Below are 15985 nucleotides of genomic sequence, written 5' to 3'. Positions count from 1 at the left end.
AACTGGATTTGATGTCATACACCTGGCACAAGAGAGTCTGAACCTCAGCTGGTGAGGGCAAAATGGAAGTCTTAGAGAGCACTTAAACCATGTCAAACCAAAGGAGAGAAGTCGTTGACCATGATAACAAGTTTTAGGGGCTTGCCCCTTCCTCAGATCATGCTTGGCATATTTTGTGCTCATGTCTCATTGCTGGTCAGATAAGTAGTTGGAGATGCCCTTACTGTGGTTATCTACACATCCCCTTGTAACCTCATTGTGCTCGGTACTTTTTGTCATTTTTTTAAATCTCCTGGTCAAGCTAATTGTGCCACTAATAAAATCAGACAGGATAGCCATATTTGGGAGACCAGAACTCCAGGACAGAGAGACTGGAAGAGGCAGTTTGTTCACTCAGTACATCTGCATCCAATGACTGAAAAAAGGAGGTACAATATCATCCTACTTTGCTAGTGGATGGAGTTAGTCAAAGCAAACTGGGATGGCTCCATTACCCGTGCAAACTGGGCTGGGTTTAACAAGTAAAATATACAAACTGTACATTGAGAATTGGGCAATCCTGCAATGGCAGGAGATTTTTTTGAGCCTCCCATGTTTCTTTACCTGTTGATCCTGCCCATAGAGTTATTACTTCTCCACTTCCTGCAACAGTCCAACCAGCAGTTGCAGGGAGTGGGATAAACCATACACCACTGTTGGGGGTGCTTACAAAAGTCAGCTTTTATTCATTTAGTTTAAACCTTGAATGTCACGTTCCACCCTCATTCAATCACAGAATGTTTTGCATTCTATTAAAAAAATGCAAGAATTTTTTTGAATAGAAAGATTCTCAGCAAGCTACAGAGGGTATAGAATAGAATCACCCCTTTAAAATAATCAAAAGTAACCCACTGTACATGCTATATTCACTTTAAGAGATGGGAAGTCGCTGCAACACTGCCTGGAAGATCACATTGCAGACTGTATGTGGCACAGACTACTACTTATAATTGGAAGAATCCCCGACAACCCTCTAAATGTTACATAGCAATCACTAGAGGTAACTATGCGGGACCAATCTAACTTCTATGAATCTTTTTTTCCTGGAGTTCATCCTTAAAGTGATCACCTTGTAAAACAACCCATTTTGTTTAAAATAGAAATAAAATGCAAAACATTTTTTCATAGATATAAAAAAAAAAAAAAAAAACGTATAAATAATTTTTCTCTTTTATTTATTTATTTTTTTAAGTGATCTTCTCAGCTGCATAATCTGAGGGGAGGAGGAGAAGCAGCAGAACACTGAGCTTACTGTTGAATTGCTGTGCAGCAGGGGCAAATCAGAACAAGCCTAGTCATTGGAGGAGAGCAGGCTGAGTTCCCAGATCAGCTAGAGAACTAACCACGATGTGCTTTCCTGCTTAGTGTGGTCAGTTTTTAACAGGAGAGCAAGGGGACTATCAGGAACACAAGGGATTTCACATAAAGGAAGCAATACAAAGAGAACAGGATACTTTATCATACAAGTAAATGGTACAATAGGTATATATCAGGAAAGTGAGGTTTTAGGGTAACAAACGTTTTAAGGCCCTGTTCTCACTAGTGCAACTTGTCATGTGACTTGCAAAATGTGATGGTGACATGACACATCAAAAACCATGTGTTTCAATGGCCCCCGTTCTAATTGCTGCGACTCAAGTTGTAGCGACTTCAGAAAAGTTTCCTGCATGAATTCCATATAAAACTACATGTCCATCTAAGACTCCTCTTTCTGCAGAATGACAACACTGCTGTGTGATTTTATTGGCAGAATAAACAGCAGTGTCACCCTGTTACAGTAAGTGGAAAAATGTTGGATCTAATGGAAGGACTATTGGAAATAACGCTATTTATGTTACATAAGGGGGTCTCAGAAAATCATAAATGGCTGTGTTTGTAGGCAGGTGCAGTCTGCGGAATAGCACCACTGCGGGTGGTGCTATTCTGCAGCAGTATTGCAGTTGGAGAGGAAGTCATGAGAAACGTGGTTCCTCTATGGTTTCCTGGGTCACTGGGGAAGAGATCAGGTTGGATGCTGCTACCCCATGTGATTCTGGTGGCCATCTTGGCTCAGGCAGAGCTTTTTAAGGCCCTGGCTCCCAGGGTTGGCACGCGTTTAGCAAGTTGGTAGGGACAGGTACCTAGCCTGTGAGGGACAGTACTAGTTCTAGGGAAAGGTTCCTGATGAGAAGGGAAAGCGTAGGGTCACATCTCTTCTGAACACCTTCCCAATTGGGCACGAGACAACCAGGTCGCATTTTGTTGCCTTTCAACAGATGCTGTCAGTCCGGCTGGAATCTGCCTCTGCACATTATTGGAAACTGTGAGTGTACCCGGCTGGGTAGCCTTTCCACCGGGTTTGTTGTGAACTCTTGCTACCTTACTTCAATATTAGTTTTACTTTGCATCCGACTGTGTGAATTATTGCCGCCACACACGCTACTCACCACCTACATGTTAACCTTACAGACATACTGCATCATATATGTCATTTTTTGTTTTACTTGAAGCCCCCTGTCCTTCTTTCTTTCTTACTTCAATGCTTTGTGTAAAAAATACAAATCCCTTTTATGGGTTCTCTGCGACTGTTCAGTAACCCTTACCAGATAGAACCTGTCCTGTTTCTGCAATCAGAATTAAAAAAAACTTTTGAACTGTTTCTTCCTCTATACTGCATTTGAAAATAAAGCTAGGCATACACTGATAGAATTTCTGTTTACAAACGGACATTTTTGAAACTTACAATTGCTTTTCTGATGGTTAGTGTGGAAAAATGTTCTTATTTGGTGGAACGAAATTCTAACCATGAATATGATTCCTATTTGAAATCACAATCACTTCCATTCATCCCAAAATCAAATGTTAAAATTGACAACATTGTCATGTAATTTGAATTAAAATTTGTAAGACTTTCATTCAAAATTTTGAATAATTGAATGTTCTGCTAAACGATCTTCAAGCAAAAATCTAATTGTGTATGGCCAGCTTAAGTAGCACTGATGGGGGCACATGTATTCCCCACACTGGACTGAAATGATGGTAGGGTGACTCAGGTCACTGCACTGGCTACAGTAATGTGTAGTACAGTAGAACTCTCAGATTCACCTTCTCACAGACCAAGACAGGAGCGCCCCTCACTGCGGGCTGCACACTTCACCTACTCTGTACCATTCCCTCCAGCTGGTGCCATTTCTACATCCATCACATCTCACTCGAGAAATGAAGAGCCACTCACCTGAGACCCCCTGGAGCCTCGCTTGTGTTCCCATTCGGGATGGCCCATTAACTGCAAGAGAATCAAAGACACTAATTAGACAAAGCGTGAGCTTAGACAGGTCCTCACTCTGTATGCACATTACAGGCTTCTAACGCAGATAGCAAGTAACTAAGCAGCAAGTTTGAAAATTACTTGCTAAGCTATTACCAGAGTTGTATAAAGTACTCGAAACCCATACTTGAGTAAAAGTACAAGTGCTCGATCAAAAAGTGACTTGAGTAGAAGTGGAAGTGCTCGATCAAAAAGTGACTTGAGTAGAAGTACTAAAGTATTCAACATTTTTGTACTTAAGTATTGCAAGTAGTTTTTTTAAAAATTTTGCTACTCAAGTACTGAAAGTAAAAGTGCCAGTAGTTTTGAAAAAAAAATTGCTACTCAAGTACTGAAAGTAAAAATACAAGTACTGTGTTATGTAGTTATTAAAGAAAGAAGTCAAAAGTTTGAACATCATATTGTTTTTTATTATTTCAAATGCAGCTTTTATTTATACATACAGTAGCTTTTATTTTCGTATGCGCTGATAATACACATGTTTTGAGCTTCATGAAACCTGCCATCTACTGTTCTGGCAGTGGTAATTTTTATAATTGTAACGAGTAACTATGCAGCACAAAAAAAAATATCGGAGTAGAAGTATTGAAATCATTGAAAAAATGTAGTGAAGTAAAAGTGGAAGTAGGAGAAAAAAATTCTACTCTAGGAAAGTACAGATAACGCCTTTCGGTACTTAAGTACAGTAGTGAAGTAGTTCTACTTAGTTACTATACATCTCTGGCTATTACTAGACTTGCCAGGCTTCACAGGTTTGTTGCACAATTGCAGGAAGTCCGCATTGCATGACTCCAGATCAACTTTCTTTGCAAAAGTCTGCTGCAGATTCTTGTTCAGTTACGTTGTGCTGCGCAATAGTCATCCCACCACAAGGGGTCACTGTGACTTGCAGCGCTCTTGTTGTAGACTCGCCATTGAAACTTTGCTCTTGCTAGAGACTTGTCACACCATTGGAAAAGTGTCAACTAGAACTTGTGCTTCAAGTGCTCGGCAAGTGTACAACTTGCCAGTGAATATGTGCAGCAAGTTACCAAGACGTACAACTCAATACTGCCACAAATTTGTGGCAAGTTATTCTTGCTATCTGGGAGTATGTCTAAGCAATAACAATACAACACGTGGGAGAGAAACATACTCTCAGTATGACTGAAACATACAATTCAAAAAGGGCTCTTTCACACTGGCGGCCAGGGGGTGGTGAAGACAGGCAGCAGAGCCACAGTTTACCATCCCCCAGTCACTGGAATTCTAATATTACATTAGGCTCACAGGTGAAGTGTGGTTCTGCAAAGTAAAACTGCCATTTTGCAATATAAAAAGTGGGCAACAGGAGGCGGGAGTAGTGCCTCCAGAATGCTTGCCAGCTGCTGTTATACCACGCTCTGAAAAGCAATATATATATATATATACAGTGGGTACGGAAAGTATTCAGACCCCCTTAAATTTTTCACTCTTTGTTATATTGCAGCCATTTGCTAAAATCATTTAGGTTCATTCTTCTTCCTCATGAATGTACACATAGCACCCCATACTGACAGAAAAACACAGAATTGTTGACATTGTTGCAGATTTATTAAAAAAGAAAAACTGAAATATCACATGGTCCTAAGTATTCAGAACCTTTGCTCAGTATTTAGTAGAAGCCCCCTTTTGATCTAATACAGCCAGGAGTCTTTTTGGGAAAGATGCAACAAGTCTTTCACAACTGGATTTGGGGATCCTCTGCCATTCCTCCTCGCAGATCCTCTCCAGTTCTGTCAGGTTGGATGGTAAACGTTGGTGGACAGCCATTTTTAGGTCTCTCCAGAGATGCTCAATTGGGTTTAAGTCAGGGCTCTGGCTGGGCCATTCAAGAACAGTCACGGAGTTGTTGTGAAGCCACTCCTTCGTTATTTTAGCTATGTGCTTAGGGTCATTGTCTTGTTGGAAGGTAAACCTTCGGCCCAGTCTGAGGTCCAGAGCACTCTGGAGAAGGTTTTTGTCCAGGATATCCCTGTACTTGGCCGCATTCATCTTTCCCTCGATTGCAACCAGTCGTCCTGTCCCTGCAGCTGAAAAACACCCCCACAGCATGATGCTGCCACCACCATGCTTCACTGTTGGGACTGTATTGGACAGGTGATGAGCAGTGCCTGGTTTTCTCCACACATACCACTTAGAATTAAGGCCAAAAAGTTCTATTTTGGTCTCATCAGACCAGAGAATCTTATTTCTCACCATCTTGGAGTCCTTCAGGTGTTTTTTAGCAAACTCCATGCAGGCTTTCATGTGTCTTACACTGAGGAGAGGCTTCCGTCGGGCCACTCTGCCATAAAGCCCCGACTGGTGGAGGGCTGCAGTGATGGTTGACTTTCTACAACTTTCTCCCATCTCCTGACTGCATCTCTGGAGCTCAGCCACAGTGATCTTTGGGTTCTTCTTTACCTCTCTCACCAAGGCTCTTCTCCCCCGATAGCTCAGTTTAGCCGGACGGCCAGCTCTAGGAAGGGTTCTGGTCGTCCCAAACGTCTTCCATTTGAGGATTATGGAGGCCACTGTGCTCTTAGGAACCTTAAGTGCAGCAGAAATCTTTTTGTAACCTTGGCCAGATCTGTGCCTTGCCACAATTCTGTCTCTGAGCTCTTCAGGCAGTTCCTTTGACCTCATGATTCTCATTTGCTCTGACATGCATTGTGATCTGGAAGGTCTTATATAGACAGGTGTGTGGCTTTCCTAATCAAGTCCAATCAGTATAATCAAACACAGCTGGACTCAAATGAAGGTGTAGAACCATCTCAAGAATGATCAGAAGAAATGGAAAGCACCTGAGTTAAATATATGAGTGTCACAGCAAAGGGTCTGAATACTTAGGACCATGTGATATTTCAGTTTTTCTTTTTTAATAAATCTGCAACAATGTCAACAATTCTGTGTTTTTCTGTCAGTATGGGGTGCTATGTGTACATTCATGAGGAAGAAGAATGAACTTAAATGATTTTAGCAAATGGCTGCAATATAACAAAGAGTGAAAAATTTAAGGGGGTCTGAATACTTTCCGTACCCACTGTATATATATATATATATATATATATATATATATATATATATATTTACACACACAGTATCTCACAAAAGTGAGTACACCCCTCATATTTTTGTCAATTTTTACATGTGACAACACTGAAAAATGACACTTTGCTACAATGTAAAGTAGTGAGTCTGCAGCTTGTATAACAGTGTACATTTGTTGTCCCCTCAAAATAACTCAACACACAGCCAATAATATCTAAACCGCTGGCAACAAAAGTGAGTACACCCCTAAGTGAAAATGTCCAAATTGGGCCCAGAGTCTCAATATTTTGTGTGGCCACCATTATTTTCCAGCACTGCCTTAACCCTCTTGGGCATGGAGTTCACCAGAGCTTCACAGGTTGCCACTGGAGTCCTCTTCTACTCCTCCATGATGACATCACAGAGCTGGTGGATGTTAGAGACCTTGTGCTCCTCCACCTTCTGTTTGAGGATGATCCACAGGTGCTCAATAGGGTTTAGGTCTGGAAACATGCTTGGCCAGTCCATCACCTTTACCCTCAACTTCTTTAGCAAGGCAGTGGTCATCTTGGAGGTGTGTTTGGGGTGGTTACCATGTTGGAATACTGCCCTGCTGCCCAGTGTCCAAAGGGAGAATCATGCTCTGATTCAGTATGTTACAGTACATGTTGGCATTGGAACGTTCCACATTACCCCGTCCATATCAGTATCGATATTCAGCATGATTTTTTTTTCCCCATTGAGATCTGATGTGTTTTCAAAGTGTTCCTTTAATTTTTTTGAGCAGTGTATATTGTAACAGATCCCCAATACTTGGACCAAGTATTTCTGTCATAGGTCTCCAGAATCTCACGTGATAAAGTGACCTGGCCCCTCAATTCCCCCCCAAACATCAGCCTAAGCTTGATGAAGGGTAAAACAAAAGACACTTTATTCAACAATTCACTTCCAATATAAACAGTCTCATGTGTTTCATTATCATATGCAAATGAAATTGCGTACAGAACATAGTCAACATACCTTGGTCATCTGGAAAGAGACAATAGGTGAATGAGACTGCAACATTATCATAATTAGCTCAACAAACAACAAACCCAAAACATAGCCAAACAAGCATTCCTAGAAGTGTGAACACACTCCACCTCTAAACAGATGAAAGCAGAAGACATACGCTCTCAGACTGCCCGTCTCCATTTTCAACACACCTTATCATAACTTAAGTGTCAATTCACATCCCCCCAGGAAATATCATAGCTGAGTCTTATGTCATTAGCATCTGTTTAATCTCTCATGGTGTGAAGTCCTTTGTTGTAATATGCAGCTTAGGCCCAAAGTCTGTGTCGCTTGGGGTGACAGGGACTTGAATTCAAAGTAACAGTACTCCAAGGGTCCCCCAGCATACACCCCCAACCAGAGCCGCGCTCCCCTACAAGCCGGGGCCGTAGTCCGTGGGCAGGAGGCTGGCCTCCACACTCCTCCAGTAACCCGTGATGAACATCCCAGCAAATGGGCGTTCGTCACATATATAACAAACGAGGTGTAATTAAATAAAAAGTTTTCTTAGATATTATCTGTACAGCACAGCAAGATACTATGTACATATTACCATCTGCACTATATATTGGATATAACCTGCATATTTGTCTGAATATGCTTATTGGTACATCATAGCATCCAGAGGCTTCCTGTATATTATCTATCTGTTCAATACAGGGAGATATTACATATCACTATCTATGCCATAAACTACATTACAGACATGTATTATTACAGACATATATTACTCTGCATACTCTATGTTTATTGGTACATTGAAGCATCTGGATACTTCATGTATATTACTATGTACTGTATATTCTCTGCACAGCACAGGTAGATACTACATATCACTATGTACACTATACATATATTACAGATGCATCCTGTGAATACATTTATTGGTACACTGTAGCGTACAGAGACTTCCTGTAAATGTTCTCTAAAGTAGAGGCAGATACATATTACCATCTTCACTATATACAATATATCCTGTGTAATAGTCTGAAAATGCTTATTGGTACACTGCAGCATCAAAATATTTCTTATATATCACTGTGTATCTTATCTGTAGAGGGAGATGCTGTATATCACTATTAATGTAATTTATGGGACACATCCTGTATGCTATCTGTACAGTACAGGGAGATGCTAAATATCGCAACGTACACTAATATGGGACACGTCCTGTATATTATCTGTAGGGTACAGGCAGCTCATATAGGTCTGAGGAAGCTGGGATATCAACAAAACTGTGCAGACGTCAGTCTTTTCCCCCTTTTTGATCCCTACATCTCTCTACAAAAACTTAAATTTCCATGAGAGTGAGTGAACTTTAATTTTTTGCGATCATCTGCTCTTCGAGCTCGAGCAATATGGGTAATATCCAAACCATGCATAGTTGGTCCCTTTAGAAATATGTGTGTATACATGCATGTACCATTAATTACACAGTAAATCCACCTATAGACACTGTGCTGTGCTATACAGTATATACTGTCTTGGTGGTCCCAGCAGAAGTCCATGTACTGACATAATTTCACCAATTATAAATTACAGGTTAAATCAACCTTGAAAGTTTCTCCAAATCTGGCATGCTCAAACTTCTTGGACAACATCTACTCACTGTTTACAGATTGATTGACTTTATCATCCCAATGGCCAAGCTCCCTCATGGATGCAACTACTGCTTGGGAGATCTTATCAGTTAAAGTGGAAGTGAAGTCTACTTTTTAACTTGTACTTACAGATAAGCCTAGAATAAGGCTTACCAGTAGGTACAGTAAATATCTTCTAAACTTGCACCGTTTAGGAGATATTCACACACACAGGATGCAGCCAGTGAAGTCACCGGCGCATGCGCTCTGAAGGGACAACATACCCGTGCTGTACCTTCAGAGATCCATGCCGGGCACATGCGTGGAAGTGATGTCAGTGTGGCCCCAGCCATTCATACAGCCGGAACCAAAAACCCAGAAGGAAGACCAGGTGAAGATGGAAGCAGCGGGAAGCCATGACAGCGCTGTACCGGAGGGCTCCATGTGCACATAATGTACTAGTATGCAGTGCATGACTTACTTGCAGGGGCCCCAATTTTTGTTTATTTTTGTGGCGGTTTACTACCGCTTTAAGGGCATTTCCTGTGATTCTACATATTCACTTCTGAGGATTGTTCTAGCTTCCCAAACGATGTATAAAACCATTGATGAGTCCACACTGTGTGATCTGCAGGATTTAGTATCACAATGCCTTTATGGATCAAGTGAATGGCCTAGTAACTTGATGATTTATTATTATTTTTTATTATGTTTATTATGTTCAGTATGAGTATATTGATATACATGTTTATGCTTTAGGACAGGGGTAGGCAACCTTAAAGATGTGGAGATCTACCTGAACATGGGAGAAGTCAAAGATCACCGGGCACAGTGTCATCTCCTCACAGCTGATTTAAGCATCTAATTATCGTACTACCATTTCTCAATCACGTGCATTCATGGGTTTACATCTGGTGGTGAGGAGGCAACATATAGCTTCCACCTGTCAAACACACTTGGATCACTTTTCAGTGGAGGAGTAGTGCTTGCTGATCTTCTGAATGAGCCCTTAGTTGCATTCGGCCGCAGCATCCTTAGGGCTCGTTCACATGTAAAGTTGGAGGGTAGTTTTACCGTCCCCCCAATCCCTACCCGCTCTAGCTGCTGCGGCAGCAGCTAAAAAGTGTACACATGCAGCAGCAGGGATTAAGCCCCCTGTTGCTTTTGGTGGGTGCTACCACCTGCCAATCATAACCCATTAAAGTTAATGGGGCCACTCTGCAAGCGCCCCGCAACTGCATGCTTCTGCATAGTCCAAAGGGTTAAAGCAGTTGGTAAGAAAGAAACACAACGCTACCTGCTTTACCACCTTGTTTGCTGTACTGCACAAGGTACAGGGCACTTGCAGAGTTTCCTCATTCACTTAAATGGGTCATGCTTGTCAGGTGCCACCCACCAACCATGACAGGGCGCATACCTTCTGCTGCAACTGCAGCATGTGTACACCCCTGGCCACTGCAGCTAAAGAGGGTGTGGTTGGGGCGGGGGTAATAAAAACACATCTTAACTATGGGGTTTTACCGCTCACCAAACTGCTAATGTAAATAATTTCTTACTGTTCTGATCCCCCTAAAAGCCGTTTTTACACTGATGTGCTGCAATTTACCTGTACAGTGGGTGCAGTGCAGTGCATCAGTGACTTTCCTGGGTTAGCTGCACTTTGCCGTAGACTTCTATTATATCCTGCAGGTGTGGTGCACATTCCAAAAACGCACCAAACCCTCAGAGTATGACAGAAGTCTATGATTAAGCGCAGCAAACCTGCAGGTACACTGCACTGCACCCGTGGTGTGGGTAAACAGCAGCACATCAGTGTAAATGCAGCCCTATACTATTATGCCCAGTGTATTGCTTCACACTGACCTGAAGATGTCTTCTTTCCTGCTGCTGGCACCACTCTGGAGACCGCTAGCCGGGATAAGAGTTGGAGTGCAGTTGGTATCACTCCGCATGGGACAGGAGCCAGCACTACAGAGGAGGCATCGGCTTATGCAGCTCTTGCTCACTACTACAGCTCCAACTTTAAAAGTATATTTTTTATTTTTCTTTTTTGTTATAGTTTAACTTCTGTGGTAGCCCTGAAAGGTAGATATTTTACAGGGGTGGTTCCTTTAAATATTACTGTGTATATTATCTGTATATTGTACTAGCAGATTTACTATATATCAATATGTGCACTATATATAATGAGACACATCCTGTGTTTTATCTGTACAGATGCTATATATGACTATGTACACTATATATATCAATATGTGCACTATATATGAGACACATCCTGTGTTTTATCTGTACAGATGCTATATATGACTATGTACATTATATATATATCAATATGTGCACTATATATAATGAGACACATCCTGTGTTTTATCTGTACAGATGCTATATATGACTATGTACATTATATATATCAATATGTGCACTATATATGAGACACATCCTGTGTATAATCTGTACAGATGCTATATATGACTATGTACATTGTACATATCTGCACAGATGCTTTATATGACTATGTGTCTTGTATATAGCTGTACAGATATGACTATATATATATATATATGACATATACTGTATATCATCTGTACAGTACGAGCCATCCTTCACTTCATTTCCTTGGAAGGAGATCTCGGCACAGAATAAAGCTTTTATGGGTCTTTGTGTTGTCTTTGCACATTAGCGGCCTGGTGGCGGAAGAAGGGTTAAGGCTCTGCACAGCTCAGTACACATTTAATCAATTGCCATGTAATTAACTGACTAGAGAGAGACGGGAGCCAAGAACAGCAGTTTAATATCCTAAGGAAATAATAAACTACATGACATATTTCACTTCTACCAAACTGAACTGGTGCTGAACCTGCCGGCAGCATCGAGGATCCTATCAGACGGATCTCATTTCTATTTATGTTTAACATTCACATAGGGGAAAATTCAACAGAAGTTCGTCTGCCGTGGTGTCTGCCTCTGTCACTCCCATCATCCGCCATTGACTTCTGTGATTACCAAACCCACCAAACCACCTAACCAAACCACACAGCTTACCAACAAGTCCTCCCAACATTTCAGCCATGTTTTACCATCTGCTGAAACCAGCTTTTCCTGTAGCCATCCAACCCCTTCTACCATCTAACCATCTCAAAAGTCCAGTTACACAGCCCATCAATCCATCCAGTTAATCATCCTGATATACTAACCATCCATCCACCCAAGTCACCAAACCACAACCACATCCATCCAAACTATCTAACCATCCATTCAACCAATCCACCAATTTTAACTATTAGCATAATTCACATAATGAGATTACCTACAAATATTACTGACTCAGCAACATAGCTACCCACCAATCTTAACCATCTGTCATTACCCTATAAAGTCCCATCCAATCCAATCAATCCCTCAGAATCTTTATCCGTAAACTAGATATTTAATGTCAGTTGGATGTAATAGAGAATGAAAACCTGCACGATAAAGTCATAATGAACTAGTATGCATCGCATACTAGCACTATATGGAATACTCACCTTAGAACACAGGTGTCAAACACAAGGCCCGCGGGCCGAATGCGGCCCCCCCCAGGCCATTTCATGTGTCCCTCGCACCTCTCCTGCAGCTGCGGCACCCCATTGTCTCTGCCCCCACCTTGTCTCTGTATTCGACAGCAGAGAGGACAGAACTCCTTTGCCAGATACTGCTCTCCTCTGTGCAGCTGTAGAAAGGCTTCTCTTTGCCCCCCCCCCCCCAGGACATGGGGTGCTCTGGACATCTAATCCTACAGATATAACCGGCCCTTTGAGGGCAACCATAATGCTGATGCGGCCCACAATGAAATGGGAGTTTGACACCCCTGCCTTAGAATGAAGCCCTCTCAGCGGTGCCCGGTCACTGCTAAGAGGCCTGACATCTTCTCAAATCCATTCTTTGCGGGCTCCGGACCTTGTGAGTGGCCGGAGCATGAGTGCGGGAGCCCTCGGTTCCGCTGAGAAGCTCGGAAGTTCTGGGACGGTACAAATACTGTAACTGCTGACTTTTAATAAAGAAATACTTACCAGCCAAGGGACCTAGCGCTGTTCTCACCTGGGCCGCTTCTTCTCCGGTCTTTGGGTCCAGGGCACTGACATGTTTAGTGTGAGAAACTGGCTGTGACTCCTTTCCGGCTTCAGGGCCAACTTCTCACTGCGAATGTGAGAGTCACGATGCGCTTAGTAATTGGAATGGCAGCCTCCTGGAACCTGTGACGTGTCCGAGAAGGTTGCGGGCAAGGAAGGGGTAGGGGGCTTTAGAGAACTTTTGGTGGAGGATTACAAAAAGTAGATTTGTCCTTTAGGGCTGCCTTTCTCAACTTTTTCAACACAGAGGAAACCCTAAAAAGAATTTCTGGTCGCGGGAACCCCTGCAATTACTATATCTACAACTAATGATACATTAGTGTGATGGACAGTAGGAAGAATGCTCCGTACACTTGTGGTCATTGGGAAGAATTCCCCCCTTACTTACAAATAGCTAAAAAGATCATTGGTGTCAGTGGGAACTTAGCCGAGAGGAGGCAGAAATTAGTCATTGCTCAAGGAACCCCTAACAACCTCTGAAGGAACCCTAGAATCACATGGAATCCTGTTTGAGAAACCCTGGTTTAGGGTGAAGTTCTGCTTCAAACTAGACGTAAACCCTAACTGGATGATGTTAAAATTGCTCTGTGTATCATAAACTATCATTTTTTTAAATAAAATTCTTATTTTACAGTCGTTCTATCTCAGTGTTGCTGATCTCCTGGAGCCTCTTTGTAGCTATTTCTACATACACTTCCGCAATGGCATTTCTCAGGGCAGGTTTCCTGATGGTGACAACAGTGGACCATGCACATGTAATGTTTGTTAAAACAGACACTTGTAGTCTCCATGGGAAATCTGTGTGAAAGGGTGACAATGCAGGAGCATAATTAGGAGACAGGAAGAGAGAGTTGTCAGTTATAACAGGAAGTGCATGGACAGGAACCTTCATGGCAGGATCACAAGGAATTAATTTAATGAAAACTGCACATTTGAGAGGATTGAAAATTACTTTTGGAAAGATGATACCATGTTAAAACTTCTATAAGATTTTTTATTGGCTGGGTTTCCATCTACTTTAGATCAGGTTGGCTCCTGTCCATCCCTCAGAAATGTGAATACATTATGACCAGTGTTAAGAATTACAATTTTTTATTTTTCACAAATTTTCTTTGGTTTTTGGTTGGAAGATGATTTCATAGAACACAGACAAACATACTGTACAGTCCCACAGAGATGTTTCAAGTCATCGAAGAGATGCTCTACACCAACCCATGAGGTCTTTATAAATGGATCAGAACTAACTGGCCCCTACACCACCACATTTCTGCAGCTCATCCTAAAACACACTATATTGTACAATCCGATCTGAACACATGTGGATATCTTGGCGAACTGATTTGGGGCGGCAGATTTCCCACTAGTGACTAGTGGAATGTGCACAGATGGAGCAACAGGACCCCTGCAATGCTACTGGGCCCTTTACACACAGGGAGGTTCCGGTTTTAATGTGGTTTGTTTATCTCATAGGCCATTAATAAATCACTGAGTAGATTATGTGCATCGGTTCATGGAAACTAACTGTACAATGAGTAGATTAAATTGTAATTTCCAGGAGTCGGAGGTCGGGAGTGCTGCTTAGTGAACATGGCCCATTAGCTCCGTCTGGTTAATGTACACTGCGAAACAGCTGTGCATGTCGGTCCATATACACCAATGAACCGAATCACCCTCGTCTTCTCCCACCAATAATCTGCATCACTACGCCGAGACCATGAACTGCCTGTCCCCTGTGAGCCCTGTGTGGATGGACACTAGTCACAATTTAACAAGCCACAACAAAGTGCACTTAAAGAGTAACTCCACTTTTTCTGAAAAAAAAAAAAAAAAACTTTCCCCTCTGGATTATCTATGTAAATTACAGGGATTTTAACAAACTTTGTTGTAAATTCCTACCTTTTGTTGTTCTGCTAAGAAATAGCTGTTTGTGTCCATGTGCAAAATTAATTGAAATGAGAGTGACTTTATAATTATCAATCAGCTGCTGCACCTGCAGGGCTCTAATGAGGAAAGTGGCAGGATCTGCATCCCTTTAGACATGATTTCGTGTTGGGCGTATCTCACCAAAAACTACATTTTTGTTGCAGGGGATTCCAAAAAATCAGATTTTTATCTTAGTGCAGATTAGTAAATCAATCACACAAGCAGGAAATGACATTTCTGGGGTGTGGTCCGTACACCATCTGTGTACAGAACACTTTCCAGGTAGCCATATTGCATTGCATGTTACAGGAAATTACAGAGCTGCAGATTGAAAAGGAAAGGTCATGTTCAATAATATTCAATTACAATATATCTTTTGTAGCAATTGTATATGATAGATAGATAGATAGATAGATAGATAGATAGATAGATAGATAGATAGATAGATAGATAGATAGATAGATAGATAGATAGATAGATAGATAGATAGATAGATAGATAGATAGATAGATAGATAGATAGATAGATAGATAGATAGATAGATAGATAGATAGATAGATAGAGTATCTCACAAGTGAGTACACTCCTCACATTTTTGTAAATATTTTATTATACCTTTTCTTGTGACAACATTGAAGAAATGACACTTTGCTACAATGTAAAATAGTGAGTGTACAGCTTGTATAGCATTGTAAATTTGCTGTCCTCTCAAAATAACAACACACAGCCATTAATGTCTAAACCGCTGGCAACAAAAGTGAGTACACCCCTAAGTGAAAATGTCCAAATTGGGCCCAAAGTGTCAATATTTTGTGTGACCACCATTATTTTCCAGCACTGCCGAAACCCTCTTGAGCATGGAGTTCACCAGAGCTTCACAGGTTGCCGCTGGAGTCCTCTTCCACTCCTCCCTGACGACATCAGGGAACCGGTGGATGTTG

General features: G+C 41.7%; 1 protein-coding gene across 3 annotated transcripts in view; it reads right to left on the bottom strand.

Annotated features, from left to right (window-relative positions):
- Positions 1 to 15985, bottom strand: part of PDE3A (phosphodiesterase 3A) — a 344532-nt gene that overhangs the window by 124213 nt on the left and 204334 nt on the right. For all 3 annotated transcript variants that reach the window (XM_082254264.1, XM_082254266.1, XM_082254265.1), the window contains exon 2: positions 3254 to 3304. In XM_082254264.1, coding sequence (XP_082110390.1) covers positions 3254 to 3304 — 51 coding nt within the window. The remainder of the gene's footprint in view (positions 1 to 3253; positions 3305 to 15985) is intronic.

Source organism: Pelophylax lessonae (assembly GCF_965119305.1).
Source record: "Pelophylax lessonae genome assembly, chromosome: 4".
Lineage (NCBI taxonomy): Eukaryota > Metazoa > Chordata > Amphibia > Anura > Ranidae > Pelophylax > Pelophylax lessonae.
Note: the sequence above shows the minus strand (reverse complement) of the source record. Positions and strands in the feature narration are given on the sequence as shown.